We start from the raw sequence: 18,945 nt of genomic DNA on the forward strand, positions 1-18,945 counted from the left end.
AATCAAATCTGAGATTTAGTCGACTAAAATAGTTTTATGCGTAGTTTGATTCAGACGTCGAATTTAATAGTCGCATTTATTATAGTTATGCTTCCACTTTTCATAGTTTATTCATTTTCTTGTACTAATTTCCTAAAATGGCGAACAGAAAATGTTGAGTTTATGCATTTCAAATATGATTCGTGTTAATAGGAAAAGACGAATATTGATGCATGTTACAGCAAATAAACTATTGTAAACGAGACGGCAGCTTCTGCAAATTTCCCATGTTTTTCTACCGTTAATTGGTCAAAAAAAGCCTTCATACGTAGCCCTCCTTATCGATCATGTCGAAGACAAGATAGAAATTCCGGCTGGTGGAAGAAAGTTTGGAGTATTTATTCTGATCTTGGATTCAAAAAAACATTTCGTGTATCTCGAGGAAACTTTCCTTGTACATATAAATTTTTTGCACTTTAAACAAGTATATTTTGTTAAACTTGTGCACGAAATACAAGGGCCATTACCAACACTCGCCGCCGCCATGTTTTTACAACTTTGCGCATGGCATTTAGCATGGAAATAATTGATTTTTGCTTAGAAATATCTTAAAATAAATTATGCATTAAATTCGGCTCATGTAAAATGCGACGTTTGAATCAACATCGAATTTCCGTCGAATATTCGACTAACTCAGTCGAATATGAGACTAAAGTCGCATTAAATTAAAATCCGTCGAATTTAATTGATTCAAACGTCGCATTTTACATGCACATAATTCTCGCATTTGATTCGGCGCATGTAAAATGCGACGTTTGAACTGGGCCTTATGTTGTCCCTAATTAGCCCTTGCTATCTTTCTTCACGTGCTTGTCGTGAACCAATGAAAACAAGCACAACTATCACATTGCCAAGCTCGAGCCAGTGTTGTACTTCACCGACTTACGTTAGCCATTAAAGTTGACGAGCAAGGTTAGCATGAAATGCAGGCAAATCTTGCACGTGGCTCTGTTTTTGGATTCACTCGTGAAATTAACACGGCCAAGTTTAAAATTTGACGCCATTGCATTGCTTTTATTTTTGAATTGCTGAACGGATACCGTTTTAACGTTTAAAACGAAGCACAAGTGACAAAATGTCTGACGATTGGGAAGAGGAATGCAACGTGTCTACTTTTGACAGCAAGGTAGCGTGCTTTTAACGAACAAATCAACTATAATAAATTATCGCAGCTACAAACAATTAACACTTATTATAACTAAAAGCAATTAATACGTGTTATATATGTAATGAAATAGATCTTATAATCTCGCTAAATGCGACTGTAGTACAAAGTTTACCTGCAGGTTGAATGCTTGCGTGGTTGATGAATTCAGCACGATGTTGTAGAGACGTCTGACTTGGGCAAAACATTTTGTGAGTGTCGTTAAATAAGATTATGTTTTTTAGCCATTCGAAGGCAATGGTTTTGATAGTGGATTTGGAGGTGGATTTGAGGACAATCCTACCAGTGGCTTTGCTGAAAGCGGATTTGGGAGAGGAAGACGTGAATTTGGGGGTGATAGATTCGACCAAAACTCAGACAGTGGCTTTGGTGGAAAGAGACGTGGTGGCTTTGGTGATAGCACCAATGACAATGGTGATGAAGGTGGTTTTCACAGTCGTAGAGGTCGTGGAAGGGGTGGTAGAGGTAGATTTGACCATCGCCATGATGATTATGCAGAGAATGATGAAGATGGTGGCTTTGGTGATAGCACCAATGACAATGGTGATGAAGGTGGTTTCACAGTCGAGAGGTCGTGGAAGGGTGGTAGGGTAGATTTGACCATCGCCATGATGATTATGCAGAGAATGATGAAGATGGTGGCTTTGTGGGGAACAATAGAGGACGGTAGGGTCGTGGAGAGGACATGGTTTTTTTGGTGATAGAGATGGGGAAGATACTGGGGGACGTGGGGGTGGTTTCCGCGGTCGAAGAAGTAGTGATCGTGATGACAGAGATGATAATTTTGGTAAGTTTTTAAGACATATTTTTGTGATTTGCAGAGACTAGAGTCTTTGAAAATGGTGTAATTCTAGGTGAAGGTGGTGAAGAAGGAGAAGAAAAACCCCAAAGAGTAACATATATTCCTCCTGCACCTCCTGAAGATGAGGAAGAGATTTTCACGACCATACAACAAGGAATAAACTTTGATAATTATGATAACATAGCTGTGGAAGTTACTGGAAGGGATCCAGTTAAGCCTATCAATAGTTTTGATGAGGCAGCTCTTTACGAGACTTTTAAATCAAATGTTAAAAAGGCTAAATATGTGAAACCTACTCCAGTACAAAAGTACTCTATACCTGCTATCTTAGCTGGACGAGATGTAATGGCTTGTGCTCAAACAGGATCTGGAAAAACTGTAAGTTTTTATTCTCTTGCCTTATATTTGGTAATTTCAACTTTTTTTTTGACATTACAGTTTTCTTTGTTTCCTTTGACATTATTATATTTAACATGTAATGCATTTGAATATACATACTTTAAAGTTAACACTCTTAAGACCTTGCTTGCCATTATATTTTGAAAATTAAAGGAATGAAAATGAAAACATTTCTATTCTAGATAACGCTTCCAGTTGTTGTTTGACAAATTACCTGAGATATATTATCAAAAGATATTCTAGCTTTATGTTCCTTTTGTTTTTATTCATTGTTTGTAAGTGGATGTATGTATAACAAATAAATCATTCCACTTGATCATTGTGTATTTATGGACTTTTTCAACAATTCATTAATCCCAATTGTGTTAATTATGTTTTTTGTATTTCAGGCTGCTTTTATTTTACCTGTAATGACTGGTATGATGAATAATGGATTAACAGGGAGTCAGATGAGCATGATACAAGCTCCGCAGGCCATAGTTATTGCCCCAACTAGAGAACTTGCTAATCAGATATTTTACGAAGCTTACAAATTTGCTCGTGGCACAATGTTGAAGCCCTGTGTCTGTTATGGTGGTGTATCCGCTGGTCATCAACTCTCAAAGATTGAAGCTGGTTGTCATTTACTTGTTGCAACCCTCACATTGATGGATTTCATTGGTCGGAGAAAGGTAAAATATATTGTTACAGCTATTGAGCCTAATAATACTACAGGACTTTACTGTACAATTTTGTGGCTGATATTTACAATCTTAACTCTCATTCTTGAAAATTGACAAGTTTTCAAAAGTGGAGGCTGAAACAGGGTTGAAAATTGAGTGTTCTGACATCATTAATTATATGTACAGTACACTTGAAAAATTTAATTTTGGGCAATGTAAATTTCATGTACTTTAATAAATACAATCAATTTTCTCACATTGTTAAAATGAATTTTATTCAAAGTTCAATACCAACTGTGTTATTTATCACTCATATAAATATTTTTGTAAATTAAAACTTGTTATTACCAACACTAATGATGTTTATGAGCTGTTGATGAATGTTTTTGAGCAAGAAACAGCGATATTGTAGACCTTGTGGTAAGGTTCCCTAACTTGTTAAGATTTATCTAAAATTGACTGCCAGATTCAGTTATGAATGAAATGAATAAAACAGTTAAATTTTTAATTTTAAATATCCTTAAATATACAGTTGACTTAGAAGTATCTTACCTATCCATTTGCTTTTAAGCTATTTTGAAATATTAATTATTCAAGAGCTGTTGCATATTTTTTTATTAGACATTAAATTTGTCATATTTGTGAAATGATCACATTATCTTGTGAAAGATATTGTTTAGATAATTGTTTAAATGTTATCCACATTATATTGCTGCTGATAATTTTATTAATAACAATGTATACATTGCAGTAAATCCTTATGAACACTGTCATAAATAATTATTTGTTCTTTCTAGTTTGCACAATTATTTATGCTTATTATACTCAATTTATGTATATTCTTAGCTTCCACATATTTTTCACAAATTTTATTGAATTTCAATGTAAATTTATCATTTTTAAAGATTTCCCTGGAAGGTCTGAAGTATTTGATTCTCGACGAAGCAGACAGGATGTTAGACATGGGTTTTGAACCAGTTATTCGCGAGCTTGCGTCAAACCCGAACTTTCCCGCTAAAACTGAACGACAGACACTTATGTTCAGCGCAACGTTTCCAGAGGAAATACAAAGACTTGCTGGTGAATTTTTAAATGATTATCTTTTTCTTACTGTTGGTCGAGTTGGTAGTGCTACTGCCGACATTGAACAGAATATTTGTCAAGTTTCTGAATTCGAGAAACGCGATAAGTTAGTCGAAATACTTAATGATGCTGGTACGTATTTTATATCGTAATTTCTTACTCTTTTTACGAAATACTGAAGTTTCAGGAAATAATTTATAAGTATGGTATTGTTTATGGTACAATTAAAGTTTCAAAAGTTAGTGAAAATGAATTCAACTGAAGTTATGTGGAAAAAAGAGATAATTAATGTGTACTTTTTTGTGCATTAAATATTTTTTATATTTCCGCCCACTTCAACGCCATTTTTTTCTCTACTTACGGTAGGCAGTGACAGAATCCTTGTCTTTGTGGAAACGAAAAGGATGGCGGATTTCTTGGCAAGCTATCTTTCGCAAACTGGTTTTCCCACCACCAGTATTCACGGGTATAATCAAGGCACTTTAACTCTGGCTTTTCTATTTTAGCGTCAATTCAAAGCAATCTGTCTACATCATGATCATACTCAAAGAATTCATCAGCACTGACACTATTTCCGAAAATTGGAAAGCTTCAAATTTATATATGCTTGTTTTAATCCGTAGAAAGCAATACATTTTAAAGGATCTTAATACGGCATGTATTAAGTGCTGATACTATTGCAACCATGTCTGAGGGGTGGTAAGGATTTTGTTTTGCAAACGTAGCCAGCATGATGTTTTAAATAAGTTGTGTTTAACAAAAGTGGTGCAACTGTAGCTACATGTTATGCTCAGGTCTCGTTACAGGGTGTTCCAAAAAAAGCGCCAACATAGAAATTATTTTATTGTTCCTTTGACCGAAGTTTGTGTACGTAGAATATCATTAAATTTCCTTGTGTGGTATCATACAAGATTGTAAACAATGAGATGATTTTTATGTTGTCACTTGAAAAACGCTGTATAGCATTAAGTGTAGTTGACATGTTATTTGTTTCATAATAACTTATACATAATTAATTTTTATGAAAACAGAGACAGGCAACAAAGAGAAAGAGAGGAAGCCTTATATGACTTTAAGAAAGGACGTACTCCAGTTATGGTAGCGACGTCAGTTGCTGCACGTGGTCTTGATATACAAGATGTAAAACATGTGATCAACTATGATTTGCCAAAAGAGATAGAGGAATATGTCCACCGTATTGGGCGAACAGGAAGGATTGGGAACAAGGGCAAAGCAACGTCATTTTTCCAGTCAGATAAAGATGCAAACATAGCTAGATCTTTGGTGAAAGTTCTTGGTGATGTAGGTCATTTTAATGTATTATTTCTTTCCATGTAAGATATATTTTGATTTTTAACAGTAACACTATTACTTTATACTACAGTTGATAGAAAATTTGTCGTACGTACACTCATGCGAATAGACTCGAATAGTTTTTGTTTTTGGGCTTTACGCCCAACTTCACATAGTGTTAATTTGCCAAGACATTCGTTAAAATGAAGATTTATTAAAATCTTACACCAGAGTAAATATTTGCCAGTTTTTGAAAGGCGTTTCACTACAAGAATTGGAAGAGTATCCTAGATCCTTCAACTAATCCTTTGTGAGTTAAATTCCTTCAGATTACTTTCCCTCGCAAAAACACCTCGTCATTCGCCATAATTATATTCTTAGTGATATCGTAGGCTTCATTTTTACAGGCCGAACAAGACGTTCCGGACTGGTTAGAAGAACAAGCTGAAAGTGCAATTGGCACAAACTATGGACCTGCTGGTGGTCGATTTGGTGGAAGAGATACCAGAAGGGTTTGTTTCAATGTTCATGTTTGTAGTCAGTCAATTATATGAAAAAAGTTTTGTCAATTGTATGACGTGTGTTGTTTTGTATGACGTATGTTGTTTTGTATGACGTTTGTTGTTTTGTATGACGTATGTTGTTTTGTATGACGTATGTTGTTTTGTTATTTTCAGTTTGATAAAGGTAACAGTGACGGTGGACATAATGATGACTTCAACATTAATGGTGGTGATGACGCTTGGGGTATAAATGACTCAAAAAATACTGGAGGTCAGAGTGATGATGAATGGAACACTGTAGATACTGGTGGAGATGAACCATGGGAATAACTTTCCTCCCGTCCTCCCTCCCTCCTCCCTAAGAAAACAAATAATCTATTGAAATTTGCGATTGTTGTGCATCACTAAGGAATCGATAGATGCAGATTTTGATGGGAAAAGTGTGATAGTATTAGTATGATTTTTCCTAGCAAAATAATACCCTCTCCTCCCACGTAAAACACATCACATTAATACTTGTACGTTAAAAGAGAAATAGACCTATCACCATCATATCCATTGATGTTTGTGTAAGCGCTTAGAAAATTTTTTGAAGAAGTGCATATGAACGTCAGCCGATTGTCCTTTTGAAGTTAGAAGCCGTAGAAGGACTCTTTATTTCAAAGCCCCCATTTCTCACTTCAAATTTTACATGTGGAATGAGAACGTATATGTATGCTTGAGGTTACGAAATCAACCTGCGCTGTGTCTTTAAATTTATCTTTGTCGTTAGATCTTTGATTTATGTACAAATCTACATATTCTACAAACATAAACATATCGTTATCTGTTACTCTGTAGATGTGCCATCCCCCTATGCAGAAGACAACGTATCCCATCTTTATTGTGGCTCCGGGAAACTGCCAAAAACTTACTTCAAGTTTAGATCTCCTATGATCCACGTCGTATACAGACAATCCAAATGAATCAGATCGTTTTCATTTCGAGTACAGATGAAGTTTAATGACTAACAATAGGTACTCCCTATAGGGCTTTTCAGTAGCTATTTACAAAATTGAATACATACACCATATGACTTATAAATGTATGTAAAAAAGATTATTATTAAAAGGATTTTAAAGATAAAAGTAACATTACAAGATGGAACTACAAAAGATCTTTTAAAGCTTTCTTAAAAGAATCAAGAGACTTGGAATTTTTCACATCTTTGTCTAAATTGTTCCACAATTTGACTGCCCTATATGAAAATGTGCGTTGGCCCGTTGATGTTTTGAACCTCGGAATTTGAAATAGGTCTCTATTACGGGTGGCCCGATCGTGAGGACTCTTGTGGAACTTTTTGCAGAGATATTCGGGGGCAAGGTTATTTACGCACTTGTATGTCAAGACTAAGTCCCGATAGTCTAGACACTGTTGAACAGGCTTCCAGTTTAATTGGCGCAAGAGTGGCGAAACATGGTCATATTTCCTGGTGCCCGTAACGATTTTACAGGCAAAGTTCTGCAGCAGTTGAAGTTTTGTTATATTTTGTTGGTGGTATTCGACCACACGGACGAGCAATAAAACATTTTGCTGAAAACTAAGGCAGAAATGATTTTCAGAAGTGTGGTTTGGTCAAAACTTTGTCTTACACGGTTTATTTGCATTAACTTGGACAGACATGAAGACGCTACCCAGATCTCGTACGACTGATGATATGTACAGTCTTCAAGAGATTGCCGGAGAGAGCATAATGTTAGCTGATAAACCTGCTGAAGACTATGTTGTTTTAGGGTCATTTAAAGAAAATGAATGATAGTAAGTAGGTTTGACCGTAGGTTGCATCACACCATTCTGATATGCATTGTAACTTTATCTTATACTATTCCCTCACGGCTAAAGTTTATTTGCAGCAAAAGATTTCTCATAAAGGCTTAATTTTCCTGCCTTATAACTATCATCAGCATTCAGCAAATTGAGTCCAATTGTTTTAATTTTTTAATAATTTATAAAATATGATGAAATGAATAATATTATGTTATCTCTTGTTTTATGCAGTTGTTTTTTACGCACATATACGTAGAAAATTTCTGCCCCAGACTCTTTTACACCTCCCCTTCTGATAATCCTCCACTTGAATGATAGAAAAAATAATAAATCCCTCCCGAAAATAAGCAGTTGAAGGCTTGTAGACAATGTTTGCGACAAAAGATTGATCGCCGATAATAAATTGGCTCAAGCTGACGCATAAATTAACTGCAAGTCGGCAAAGATTCGATTTTATGCAAAGTAGTTTAATGCAAATTTAGTAAACAGTGCCCAATGGTTGTGGCAGATGAATCGCTGGTTTTGAATACAGTGAAATCTCAGGTACGCAGACAGCCTTATTATAGAACTCAATGGTTTCAGCCTTAGATTAGAACAACGGCCACGTGTACGTTTATGGGAGGTTATATATTGACTTATTAATATATTGGCAAACACCTCTGGTAAAAACCCAAATACATTTTCCGGTTTCGAGAGGTGTTGTAGTGGTAAAATTACAACATTTATTTATTTTTTTTGCACATTGCGCGGCTTAGGCCCGGTTCAAACGTCGCATTTTACATGCGCCGAATCAAATCTGAGATTTAGTCGACTAAAATAGTTTTATGCGTAGTTTGATTCAGACGTCGAATTTAATAGTCGCATTTATTATAGTTATGCTTCCACTTTTTCATAGTTTATTCATTTTCTTGTACTAATTTCCTAAAATGGCGAACAGAAAAATGTTGAGTTTATGCATTTCAAATATGATTCGTGTTAATAGGAAAAGACGAATATTGATGCATGTTACAGCAAATAAACTATTGTAAACGAGACGGCAGCTTCTGCAAATTTCCCATGTTTTTCTACCGTTAATTGGTCAAAAAAAGCCTTCATACGTAGCCCTCCTTATCGATCATGTCGAAGACAAGATAGAAATTCCGGCTGGTGGAAGAAAGTTTGGAGTATTTATTCTGATCTTGGATTCAAAAAAACATTTCGTGTATCTCGAGGAAACTTTCCTTGTACATATAAATTTTTTGCACTTTAAACAAGTATATTTTGTTAAACTTGTGCACGAAATACAAGGGCCATTACCAACACTCGCCGCCGCCATGTTTTTACAACTTTGCGCATGGCATTTAGCATGGAAATAATTGATTTTTGCTTAGAAATATCTTAAAATAAATTATGCATTAAATTCGGCTCATGTAAAATGCGACGTTTGAATCAACATCGAATTTCCGTCGAATATTCGACTAACTCAGTCGAATATGAGACTAAAGTCGCATTAAATTAAAATCCGTCGAATTTAATTGATTCAAACGTCGCATTTTACATGCACATAATTCTCGCATTTGATTCGGCGCATGTAAAATGCGACGTTTGAACTGGGCCTTATGTTGTCCCTAATTAGCCCTTGCTATCTTTCTTCACGTGCTTGTCGTGAACCAATGAAAAACAAGCACAACTATCACATTGCCAAGCTCGAGCCAGTGTTGTACTTCACTGACTTACGTTAGCCATTAAAGTTGACGAGCAAGGTTAGCATGAAATGCAGGCAAATCTTGCACGTGGCTCTGTTTTTTTTGGATTCACTCGTGAAATTAACACGGCCAAGTTTAAAATTTGACGCCATTGCATTGCTTTTTATTTTTTGAATTGCTGAACGGATACCGTTTTTAACGTTTAAAACGAAGCACAAGTGACAAAATGTCTGACGATTGGGAAGAGGAATGCAACGTGTCTACTTTTGACAGCAAGGTAGCGTGCTTTTTAACGAACAAATCAACTATAATAAATTATCGCAGCTTACAAACAATTAACACTTATTATAACTAAAAGCAATTAATACGTGTTATATATGTAATGAAATAGATCTTATAATCTCGCTAAATGCGACTGTAGTACAAAGTTTACCTGCAGGTTGAATGCTTGCGTGGTTGATGAATTCAGCACGATGTTGTAGAGACGTCTGACTTGGGCAAAACATTTTGTGAGTGTCGTTAAATAAGATTATGTTTTTTAGCCATTCGAAGGCAATGGTTTTGATAGTGGATTTGGAGGTGGATTTGAGGACAATCCTACCAGTGGCTTTGCTGAAAGCGGATTTGGGAGAGGAAGACGTGAATTTGGGGGTGATAGATTCGACCAAAACTCAGACAGTGGCTTTGGTGGAAAGAGACGTGGTGGCTTTGGTGATAGCACCAATGACAATGGTGATGAAGGTGGTTTTCACAGTCGTAGAGGTCGTGGAAGGGGTGGTAGAGGTAGATTTGACCATCGTCATGATGATTATGCAGAGAATGATGAAGATGGTGGCTTTGGTGATAGCACCAATGACAATGGTGATGAAGGTGGTTTTCACAGTCGTAGAGGTCGTGGAAGGGGTGGTAGGGTAGATTTGACCATCGTCATGATGATTATGCAGAGAATGATGAAGATGGTGGCTTTGGTGGGAACAATAGAGGACGTGGTAGGGGTCGTGGGAGAGGACATGGTTTTTTTGGTGATAGAGATGGGGAAGATACTGGGGGACGTGGGGGTGGTTTCCGCGGTCGAAGAAGTAGTGATCGTGATGACAGAGATGATAATTTTGGTAAGTTTTTAAGACATATTTTTGTGATTTGCAGAGACTAGAGTCTTTGAAAATGGTGTAATTCTAGGTGAAGGTGGTGAAGAAGGAGAAGAAAAACCCCAAAGAGTAACATATATTCCTCCTGCACCTCCTGAAGATGAGGAAGAGATTTTCACGACCATACAACAAGGAATAAACTTTGATAATTATGATAACATAGCTGTGGAAGTTACTGGAAGGGATCCAGTTAAGCCTATCAATAGTTTTGATGAGGCAGCTCTTTACGAGACTTTTAAATCAAATGTTAAAAAGGCTAAATATGTGAAACCTACTCCAGTACAAAAGTACTCTATACCTGCTATCTTAGCTGGACGAGATGTAATGGCTTGTGCTCAAACAGGATCTGGAAAAACTGTAAGTTTTTATTCTCTTGCCTTATATTTGGTAATTTCAACTTTTTTTTTGACATTACAGTTTTCTTGTTTCCTTTGACATTATTATATTTAACATGTACGTACGTGAATATACATACTTTAAAGTTAACACTCTTAAGACCTTGCTTGCCATTATATTTTGAAAATTAAAGGGAATGAAAAATGAAAACATTTCTATTCTAGATAACGTTTCCAGTTGTTGTTTGACAAATTACCTGAGATATATTATCAAAAGATATTCTAGCTTTATGTTCCTTTTGTTTTTATTCATTGTTTGTAAGTGGATGTATGTATAACAAATAAATCATTCCACTTGATCATTGTGTATTTATGGACTTTTTCAACAATTCATTAATCCCAATTGTGTTAATTATGTTTTTTGTATTTCAGGCTGCTTTTATTTTACCTGTAATGACTGGTATGATGAATAATGGATTAACAGGGAGTCAGATGAGCATGATACAAGCTCCGCAGGCCATAGTTATTGCCCCAACTAGAGAACTTGCTAATCAGATATTTTACGAAGCTTACAAATTTGCTCGTGGCACAATGTTGAAGCCCTGTGTCTGTTATGGTGGTGTATCCGTTGGTCATCAACTCTCAAAGATTGAAGCTGGTTGTCATTTACTTGTTGCAACCCCTGGGCGATTGATGGATTTCATTGGTCGGAGAAAGGTAAAATATATTGTTACAGCTATTGAGCGAATAATACTACAGGACTTTACTGTACAATTTTGTGGCTGATATTTACAATCTTAACTCTCATTCTTGAAAATTGACAAGTTTTCAAAAGTGGAGGCTGAAACAGGGTTGAAAATTGAGTGTTCTGACATCATTAATTATATGTACAGTACACTTGAAAAATTTAATTTTGGGCAATGTAAATTTCATGTACTTTAATAAATACAATCAATTTTCTCACATTGTTAAAATGAATTTTATTCAAAGTTCAATACCAACTGTGTTATTTATCACTCATATAAATATTTTTGTAAATTAAAACTTGTTATTACCAACACTAATGATGTTTATGAGCTGTTGATGAATGTTTTGAGCAAGAAACAGCGATATTGTAGACCTTGTGGTAAGGTTCCCTAACTTGTTAAGATTTATCTAAAATTGACTGCCAGATTCAGTTATGAATGAAATGAATAAAACAGTTAAATTTTTAATTTTAAATATCCTTAAATATACAGTTGACTTAGAAGTATCTTACCTATCCATTTGCTTTTAAGCTATTTTGAAATATTAATTATTCAAGAGCTGTTGCATATTTTTTTATTAGACATTAAATTTGTCATATTTGTGAAATGATCACATTATCTTGTGAAAGATATTGTTTAGATAATTGTTTAAATGTTATCCACATTATATTGCTGCTGATAATTTTATTAATAACAATGTATACATTGCAGTAAATCCTTATGAACACTGTCATAAATAATTATTTGTTCTTTCTAGTTTGCACAATTATTTATGCTTATTATACTTCAATTTATGTATATTCTTAGCTTCCACATATTTTTCACAAATTTTATTGAATTTCAATGTAAATTTATCATTTTTAAAGATTTCCCTGGAAGGTCTGAAGTATTTGATTCTCGACGAAGCAGACAGGATGTTAGACATGGGTTTTGAACCAGTTATTCGCGAGCTTGCGTCAAACCCGAACTTTCCCGCTAAAACTGAACGACAGACACTTATGTTCAGCGCAACGTTTCCAGAGGAAATACAAAGACTTGCTGGTGAATTTTTAAATGATTATCTTTTTCTTACTGTTGGTCGAGTTGGTAGTGCTACTGCCGACATTGAACAGAATATTTGTCAAGTTTCTGAATTCGAGAAACGCGATAAGTTAGTCGAAATACTTAATGATGCTGGTACGTATTTTATATCGTAATTTCTTACTCTTTTTACGAAATACTGAAGTTTCAGGAAATAATTTATAAGTATGGTATTGTTTATGGTACAATTAAAGTTTCAAAAGTTAGTGAAAATGAATTCAACTGAAGTTATGTGGAAAAAGAGATAATTAATGTGTACTTTTTTGTGCATTAAATATTTTTTATATTTCCGCCCACTTCAACGCCATTTTTTTCTCTACTTACGGTAGGCAGTGACAGAATCCTTGTCTTTGTGGAAACGAAAAGGATGGCGGATTTCTTGGCAAGCTATCTTTCGCAAACTGGTTTTCCCACCACCAGTATTCACGGGTATAATCAAGGCACTTTAACTCTGGCTTTTCTATTTTAGCGTCAATTCAAAGCAATCTGTCTACATCATGATCATACTCAAAGAATTCATCAGCACTGACACTATTTCCGAAAATTGAAAGCTTCAAATTTATATATGCTTGTTTTAATCCGTAGAAAGCAATACATTTTAAAGGATCTTAATACGGCATGTATTAAGTGCTGATACTATTGCAACCATGTCTGAGGGGTGGTAAGGATTTTGTTTTGCAAACGTAGCCAGCATGATGTTTTAAATAAGTTGTGTTTAACAAAAGTGGTGCAACTGTAGCTACATGTTATGCTCAGGTCTCATTACAGGGTGTTCCAAAAAAAGCGCCAACATAGAAATTATTTTATTGTTCCTTTGACCGAAGTTTGTGTACGTAGAATATCATTAAATTTCCTTGTGTGGTATCATACAAGATTGTAAACAATGAGATGATTTTTATGTTGTCACTTGAAAAACGCTGTATAGCATTAAGTGTAGTTGACATGTTATTTGTTTCATAATAACTTATACATAATTAATTTTTATGAAAACAGAGACAGGCAACAAAGAGAAAGAGAGGAAGCCTTATATGACTTTAAGAAAGGACGTACTCCAGTTATGGTAGCGACGTCAGTTGCTGCACGTGGTCTTGATATACAAGATGTAAAACATGTGATCAACTATGATTTGCCAAAAGAGATAGAGGAATATGTCCACCGTATTGGGCGAACAGGAAGGATTGGGAACAAGGGCAAAGCAACGTCATTTTTCCAGTCAGATAAAGATGCAAACATAGCTAGATCTTTGGTGAAAGTTCTTGGTGATGTAGGTCATTTTAATGTATTATTTCTTTCCATGTAAGATATATTTTGATTTTTAACAGTAACACTATTACTTTATACTACAGTTGATAGAAAATTTGTCGTACGTACACTCATGCGAATAGACTCGAATAGTTTTTGTTTTTGGGCTTTACGCCCAACTTCACATAGTGTTAATTTGCCAAGACATTCGTTAAAAATGAAGATTTATTAAAATCTTACACCAGAGTAAATATTTGCCAGTTTTTTGAAAGGCGTTTCACTACAAGAATTGGAAGAGTATCCTAGATCCTTCAACTAATCCTTTGTGAGTTAAATTCCCTTCAGATTACTTTCCCTCGCAAAAACACCTCGTCATTCGCCATAATTATATTCTTAGTGATATCGTAGGCCTTCATTTTTACAGGCCGAACAAGACGTTCCGGACTGGTTAGAAGAACAAGCTGAAAGTGCAATTGGCACAAACTATGGACCTGCTGGTGGTCGATTTGGTGGAAGAGATACCAGAAGGGTTTGTTTCAATGTTCATGTTTGTAGTCAGTCAATTATATGAAAAAAGTTTTGTCAATTGTATGACGTGTGTTGTTTTGTATGACGTATGTTGTTTTGTATGACGTTTGTTGTTTTGTATGACGTATGTTGTTTTGTATGACGTATGTTGTTTTGTTATTTTCAGTTTGATAAAGGTAACAGTGACGGTGGACATAATGATGACTTCAACATTAATGGTGGTGATGACGCTTGGGGTATAAATGACTCAAAAAATACTGGAGGTCAGAGTGATGATGAATGGAACACTGTAGATACTGGTGGAGATGAACCATGGGAATAACTTTCCCTCCCGTCCTCCCTCCCTCCTCCCTAAGAAAACAAATAATCTATTGAAATTTGCGATTGTTGTGCATCACTAAGGAATCGATAGATGCAGATTTTGATGGGAAAAGTGTGATAGTATTAGTATGATTTTTCCTAGCAAAATAATACCCTCTCCTCCCACGTAAAACACATCACATTAATACTTGTACGTTAAAAGAGAAATAGACCTATCACCATCATATCCATTGATGTTTGTGTAAGCGCTTAGAAATTTTTGAAGAAGTGCATATGAACGTCAGCCGATTGTCCTTTTGAAGTTAGAAGCCGTAGAAGGACTCTTTATTTCAAAGCCCCCATTTCTCACTTCAAATTTTACATGTGGAATGAGAACGTATATGTATGCTTGAGGTTACGAAATCAACCTGCGCTGTGTCTTTAAATTTATCTTTGTCGTTAGATCTTTGATTTATGTACAAATCTACATATTCTACAAACATAAACATATCGTTATCTGTTACTCTGTAGATGTGCCATCCCCCTATGCAGAAGACAACGTATCCCATCTTTATTGTGGCTCCGGAAACTGCCAAAACTTACTTCAAGTTTAGATCTCCTATGATCCACGTCGTATACAGACAATCCAAATGAATCAGATCGTTTTCATTTCGAGTACAGATGAAGTTTAATGACTAACAATAGGTACTCCCTATAGGGCTTTTCAGTAGCTATTTACAAAATTGAATACATACACCATATGACTTATAAATGTATGTAAAAAAGATTATTATTAAAAGGATTTTAAAGATAAAAGTAACATTACAAGATGGAACTACAAAAGATCTTTTAAAGCTTTCTTAAAAGAATCAAGAGACTTGGAATTTTTCACATCTTTGTCTAAATTGTTCCACAATTTGACTGCCCTATATGAAAATGTGCGTTGGCCCGTTGATGTTTTGAACCTCGGAATTTGAAATAGGTCTCTATTACGGGTGGCCCGATCGTGAGGACTCTTGTGGAACTTTTGCAGAGATATTCGGGGCAAGGTTATTTACGCACTTGTATGTCAAGACTAAGTCCCGATAGTCTAGACACTGTTGAACAGGCTTCCAGTTTAATTGGCGCAAGAGTGGCGAAACATGGTCATATTTCCTGGTGCCCGTAACGATTTTACAGGCAAAGTTCTGCAGCAGTTGAAGTTTTGTTATATTTTTGTTGGTGGTATTCGACCACACGGACGAGCAATAAAACATTTTGCTGAAAACTAAGGCAGAAATGATTTTCAGAAGTGTGGTTTGGTCAAAACTTTGTCTTACACGGTTTATTTGCATTAACTTGGACAGACATGAAGACGCTACCCAGATCTCGTACGACTGATGATATGTACAGTCTTCAAGAGATTGCCGGAGAGAGCATAATGTTAGCTGATAAACCTGCTGAAGACTATGTTGTTTTAGGGTCATTTAAAGAAAATGAATGATAGTAAGTAGGTTTGACCGTAGGTTGCATCACACCATTCTGATATGCATTGTAACTTTATCTTATACTATTCCCTCACGGCTAAAGTTTATTTGCAGCAAAAGATTTCTCATAAAGGCTTAATTTTCCTGCCTTATAACTATCATCAGCATTCAGCAAATTGAGTCCAATTGTTTTAATTTTTTAATAATTTATAAAATATGATGAAATGAATAATATTATGTTATCTCTTGTTTTATGCAGTTGTTTTTTACGCACATATACGTAGAAAATTTCTGCCCCAGACTCTTTTACACTCCCCACCTTCTGATAATCCTCCACTTGAATGATAGAAAAATAATAAATCCCTCCCGAAAATAAGCAGTTGAAGGCTTGTAGACAATGTTTGCGACAAAAGATTGATCGCCGATAATAAATTGGCTCAAGCTGACGCATAAATTAACTGCAAGTCGGCAAAGATTCGATTTTATGCAAAGTAGTTTAATGCAAATTTAGTAAACAGTGCCCAATGGTTGTGGCAGATGAATCGCTGGTTTTGAATACAGTGAAATCTCAGGTACGCAGACAGCCTTATTATAGAACTCAATGGTTTCAGCCTTAGATTAGAACAACGGCCACGTGTACGTTTATGGGAGGTTATATATTGACTTATTAATATATTGGCAAACACCTCTGGTAAAAACCCAAATACATTTTCCGGTTTCGAGAGGTGTTGTAGTGGTCAAATTACAACATTTATTTATTTTTTTTGCACATTGCGCGGCTTAGGACCGGTTCAAACGTCGCATTTTACATGCGCCGAATCAAATCTGAGATTTAGTCGACTAAAATAGTTTTATGCGTAGTTTGATTCAGACGTCGAATTTAATAGTCGCATTTATTATAGTTATGCTTCCACTTTTCATAGTTTATTCATTTTCTTGTACTAATTTCCTAAAATGGCGAACAGAAAATGTTGAGTTTATGCATTTCAAATATGATTCGTGTTAATAGGAAAAGACGAATATTGATGCATGTTACAGCAAATAAACTATTGTAAACGAGACGGCAGCTTCTGCAAATTTCCCATGTTTTCTACCGTTAATTGGTCAAAAGCCTTCATACGTAGCCCTCCTTATCGATCATGTCGAAGACAAGATAGAAATTCCGGCTGGTGGAAGAAAGTTTGGAGTATTTATTCTGATCTTGGATTCAAAAAAACATTTCGTGTATCTCGAGGAAACTTTCCTTGTACATATAAATTTTTTGCACTTTAAACAAGTGTATTTTGTTAAACTTGTGCACGAAATACAAGGGCCATTACCAACACTCGCCGCCGCCATGTTTTTACAACTTTGCGCATGGCATTTAGCATGGAAATAATTGATTTTTGCTTAGAAATATCTTAAAATAAATTATGCATTAAATTCGGCTCATGTAAAATGCGACGTTTGAATCAACATCGAATTTCCGTCGAATATTCGACTAACTCAGTCGAATATGCGACTAAAGTCGCATTAAATTAAAATCCGTCGAATTTAATTGATTCAAACGTCGCATTTTACATGCACATAATTCTCGCATTTGATTCGGCGCATGTAAAATGCGACGTTTGAACTGGGCCTTATGTTGTCCCTAATTAGCCCTTGCTATCTTTCTTCACGTGCTTGTCGTGAACCAATGAAAAACAAGCACAACGATCACATTGCCAAGCTCGAGCCAGTGTTGTACTTCACTGACTTACGTTAGCCATAAAGTTGACGAGCAAGGTTAGCATGAAATGCAGGCAAATCTTGCACGTGGCTCTGTTTTTTTTTTGGATTCACTCGTGAAATTAACACGGCCAAGTTTAAAATTTGACGCCATTGCATTGCTTTTTGTTTTTTGAATTGCTGAACGGATACCGTTTTTAACGTTTAAAACGAAGCACAAGTGACAAAATGTCTGACGATTGGGAAGAGGAATGCAACGTGTCTACTTTTGACAGCAAGGTAGCGTGCTTTTTAACGAACAAATCAACTATAATAAATTATCGCAGCTTACAAACAATTAACACTTATTATAACTAAAAGCAATTAATACGTGTATATATATGTAATGAAATAGATCTTATAATCTCGCTAAATGCGACTGTAGTACAAAGTTTACCTGCAGGTTGAATGCTTGCGTGGTTGATGAATTCAGCACGATGTTGTAGAGACATCTGACTTGGGCAAAACATTTTGTGAGTGTCGTTAAATAAGATTATGTTTTTTAGCCATTCGAAGGCAATGGTTTTGATAGTGGATTTGGAGGTGGATTTGAGGACAATCCTACCAGTGGCTTTGCTGAAAGCGGATTTGGGAGAGGAAGACGTGAATTTGGGGGTGATAGATTCGACCAAAACTCAGACAGTGGCTTTGGTGGAAAGAGACGGTGGCTTTGGTGATAGCACCAATGACAATGGTGATGAAGGTGGTTTTCACAGTCGTAGAGGTCGTGGAAGGGGTGGTAGAGGTAGATTTGACCATCGTCATGATGATTATGCAGAGAATGATGAAGATGGTGGCTTTGGTGATAGCACCAATGACAATGGTGATGAAGGTGGTTTCACAGTCGAGAGGTCGTGGAAGGGTGGTAGGGTAGATTTGACCATCGCCATGATGATTATGCAGAGAATGATGAAGAT

The 18,945-nt window shown here is 35.7% G+C and overlaps 3 protein-coding genes and 1 long non-coding RNA gene across 5 annotated transcripts; all 4 read left to right on the forward strand.

Moving 5' to 3' along the window:
• Positions 1–1,062: 1,062 nt before the first annotated feature.
• On the forward strand, positions 1,063–2,352 carry LOC124449630 (probable ATP-dependent RNA helicase DDX4). Its single transcript, XM_047000603.1, has 4 exons — positions 1,063–1,165; positions 1,429–1,870; positions 2,026–2,273; positions 2,338–2,352. The coding sequence occupies exons 1-4, from the start codon at positions 1,115–1,117 to the stop codon at positions 2,350–2,352; spliced, it is 756 nt and encodes a 251-aa protein (XP_046856559.1). The 5' UTR covers positions 1,063–1,114.
• Positions 1,888–7,966, forward strand: LOC124444317 (probable ATP-dependent RNA helicase DDX4). Of its 2 annotated transcripts, none has more exons than XM_046994909.1 (9): positions 1,888–1,991; positions 2,059–2,384; positions 2,795–3,076; positions 3,973–4,282; positions 4,517–4,616; positions 5,182–5,452; positions 5,851–5,955; positions 6,121–6,217; positions 6,787–7,148. In XM_046994909.1, exons 2-9 carry the CDS (start codon positions 2,352–2,354, stop codon positions 6,909–6,911), a joined length of 1,323 nt encoding a protein of 440 aa, XP_046850865.1. In that variant the 5' UTR covers positions 1,888–1,991; positions 2,059–2,351; the 3' UTR covers positions 6,912–7,148. The 2 variants fall into 2 exon arrangements, with proteins under 2 accessions (XP_046850865.1, XP_046850859.1); XM_046994903.1 differs by lacking the exon at positions 1,888–1,991 and adding an exon at positions 7,624–7,966 and having other exon boundaries at positions 2,078–2,384; positions 6,787–6,938.
• A 278-nt stretch (positions 7,967–8,244) lies between these two features.
• On the forward strand, positions 8,245–15,430 carry LOC124449704 (probable ATP-dependent RNA helicase DDX4). Its single transcript, XM_047000666.1, has 11 exons — positions 8,245–9,714; positions 9,980–10,268; positions 10,397–10,549; positions 10,617–10,942; positions 11,353–11,637; positions 12,533–12,842; positions 13,076–13,175; positions 13,740–14,010; positions 14,413–14,517; positions 14,683–14,779; positions 15,348–15,430. Exons 1-11 carry the CDS (start codon positions 9,664–9,666, stop codon positions 15,428–15,430), a joined length of 2,070 nt encoding a protein of 689 aa, XP_046856622.1. The 5' UTR covers positions 8,245–9,663.
• Positions 15,431–17,394: 1,964 nt separating this feature from the next.
• Positions 17,395–18,811, forward strand: LOC124444361. Its single transcript, XR_006947946.1, has 2 exons — positions 17,395–18,268; positions 18,535–18,811. It is a non-coding gene; the product is annotated as an uncharacterized LOC124444361 (long non-coding RNA).
• Positions 18,812–18,945: the final 134 nt, after the last annotated feature.

The sequence above is a fragment of the Xenia sp. Carnegie-2017 genome, unplaced genomic scaffold (genome assembly GCF_021976095.1).
Source record: "Xenia sp. Carnegie-2017 unplaced genomic scaffold, XeniaSp_v1 HiC_scaffold_1, whole genome shotgun sequence".
Lineage (NCBI taxonomy): Eukaryota > Metazoa > Cnidaria > Anthozoa > Malacalcyonacea > Xeniidae > Xenia > Xenia sp. Carnegie-2017.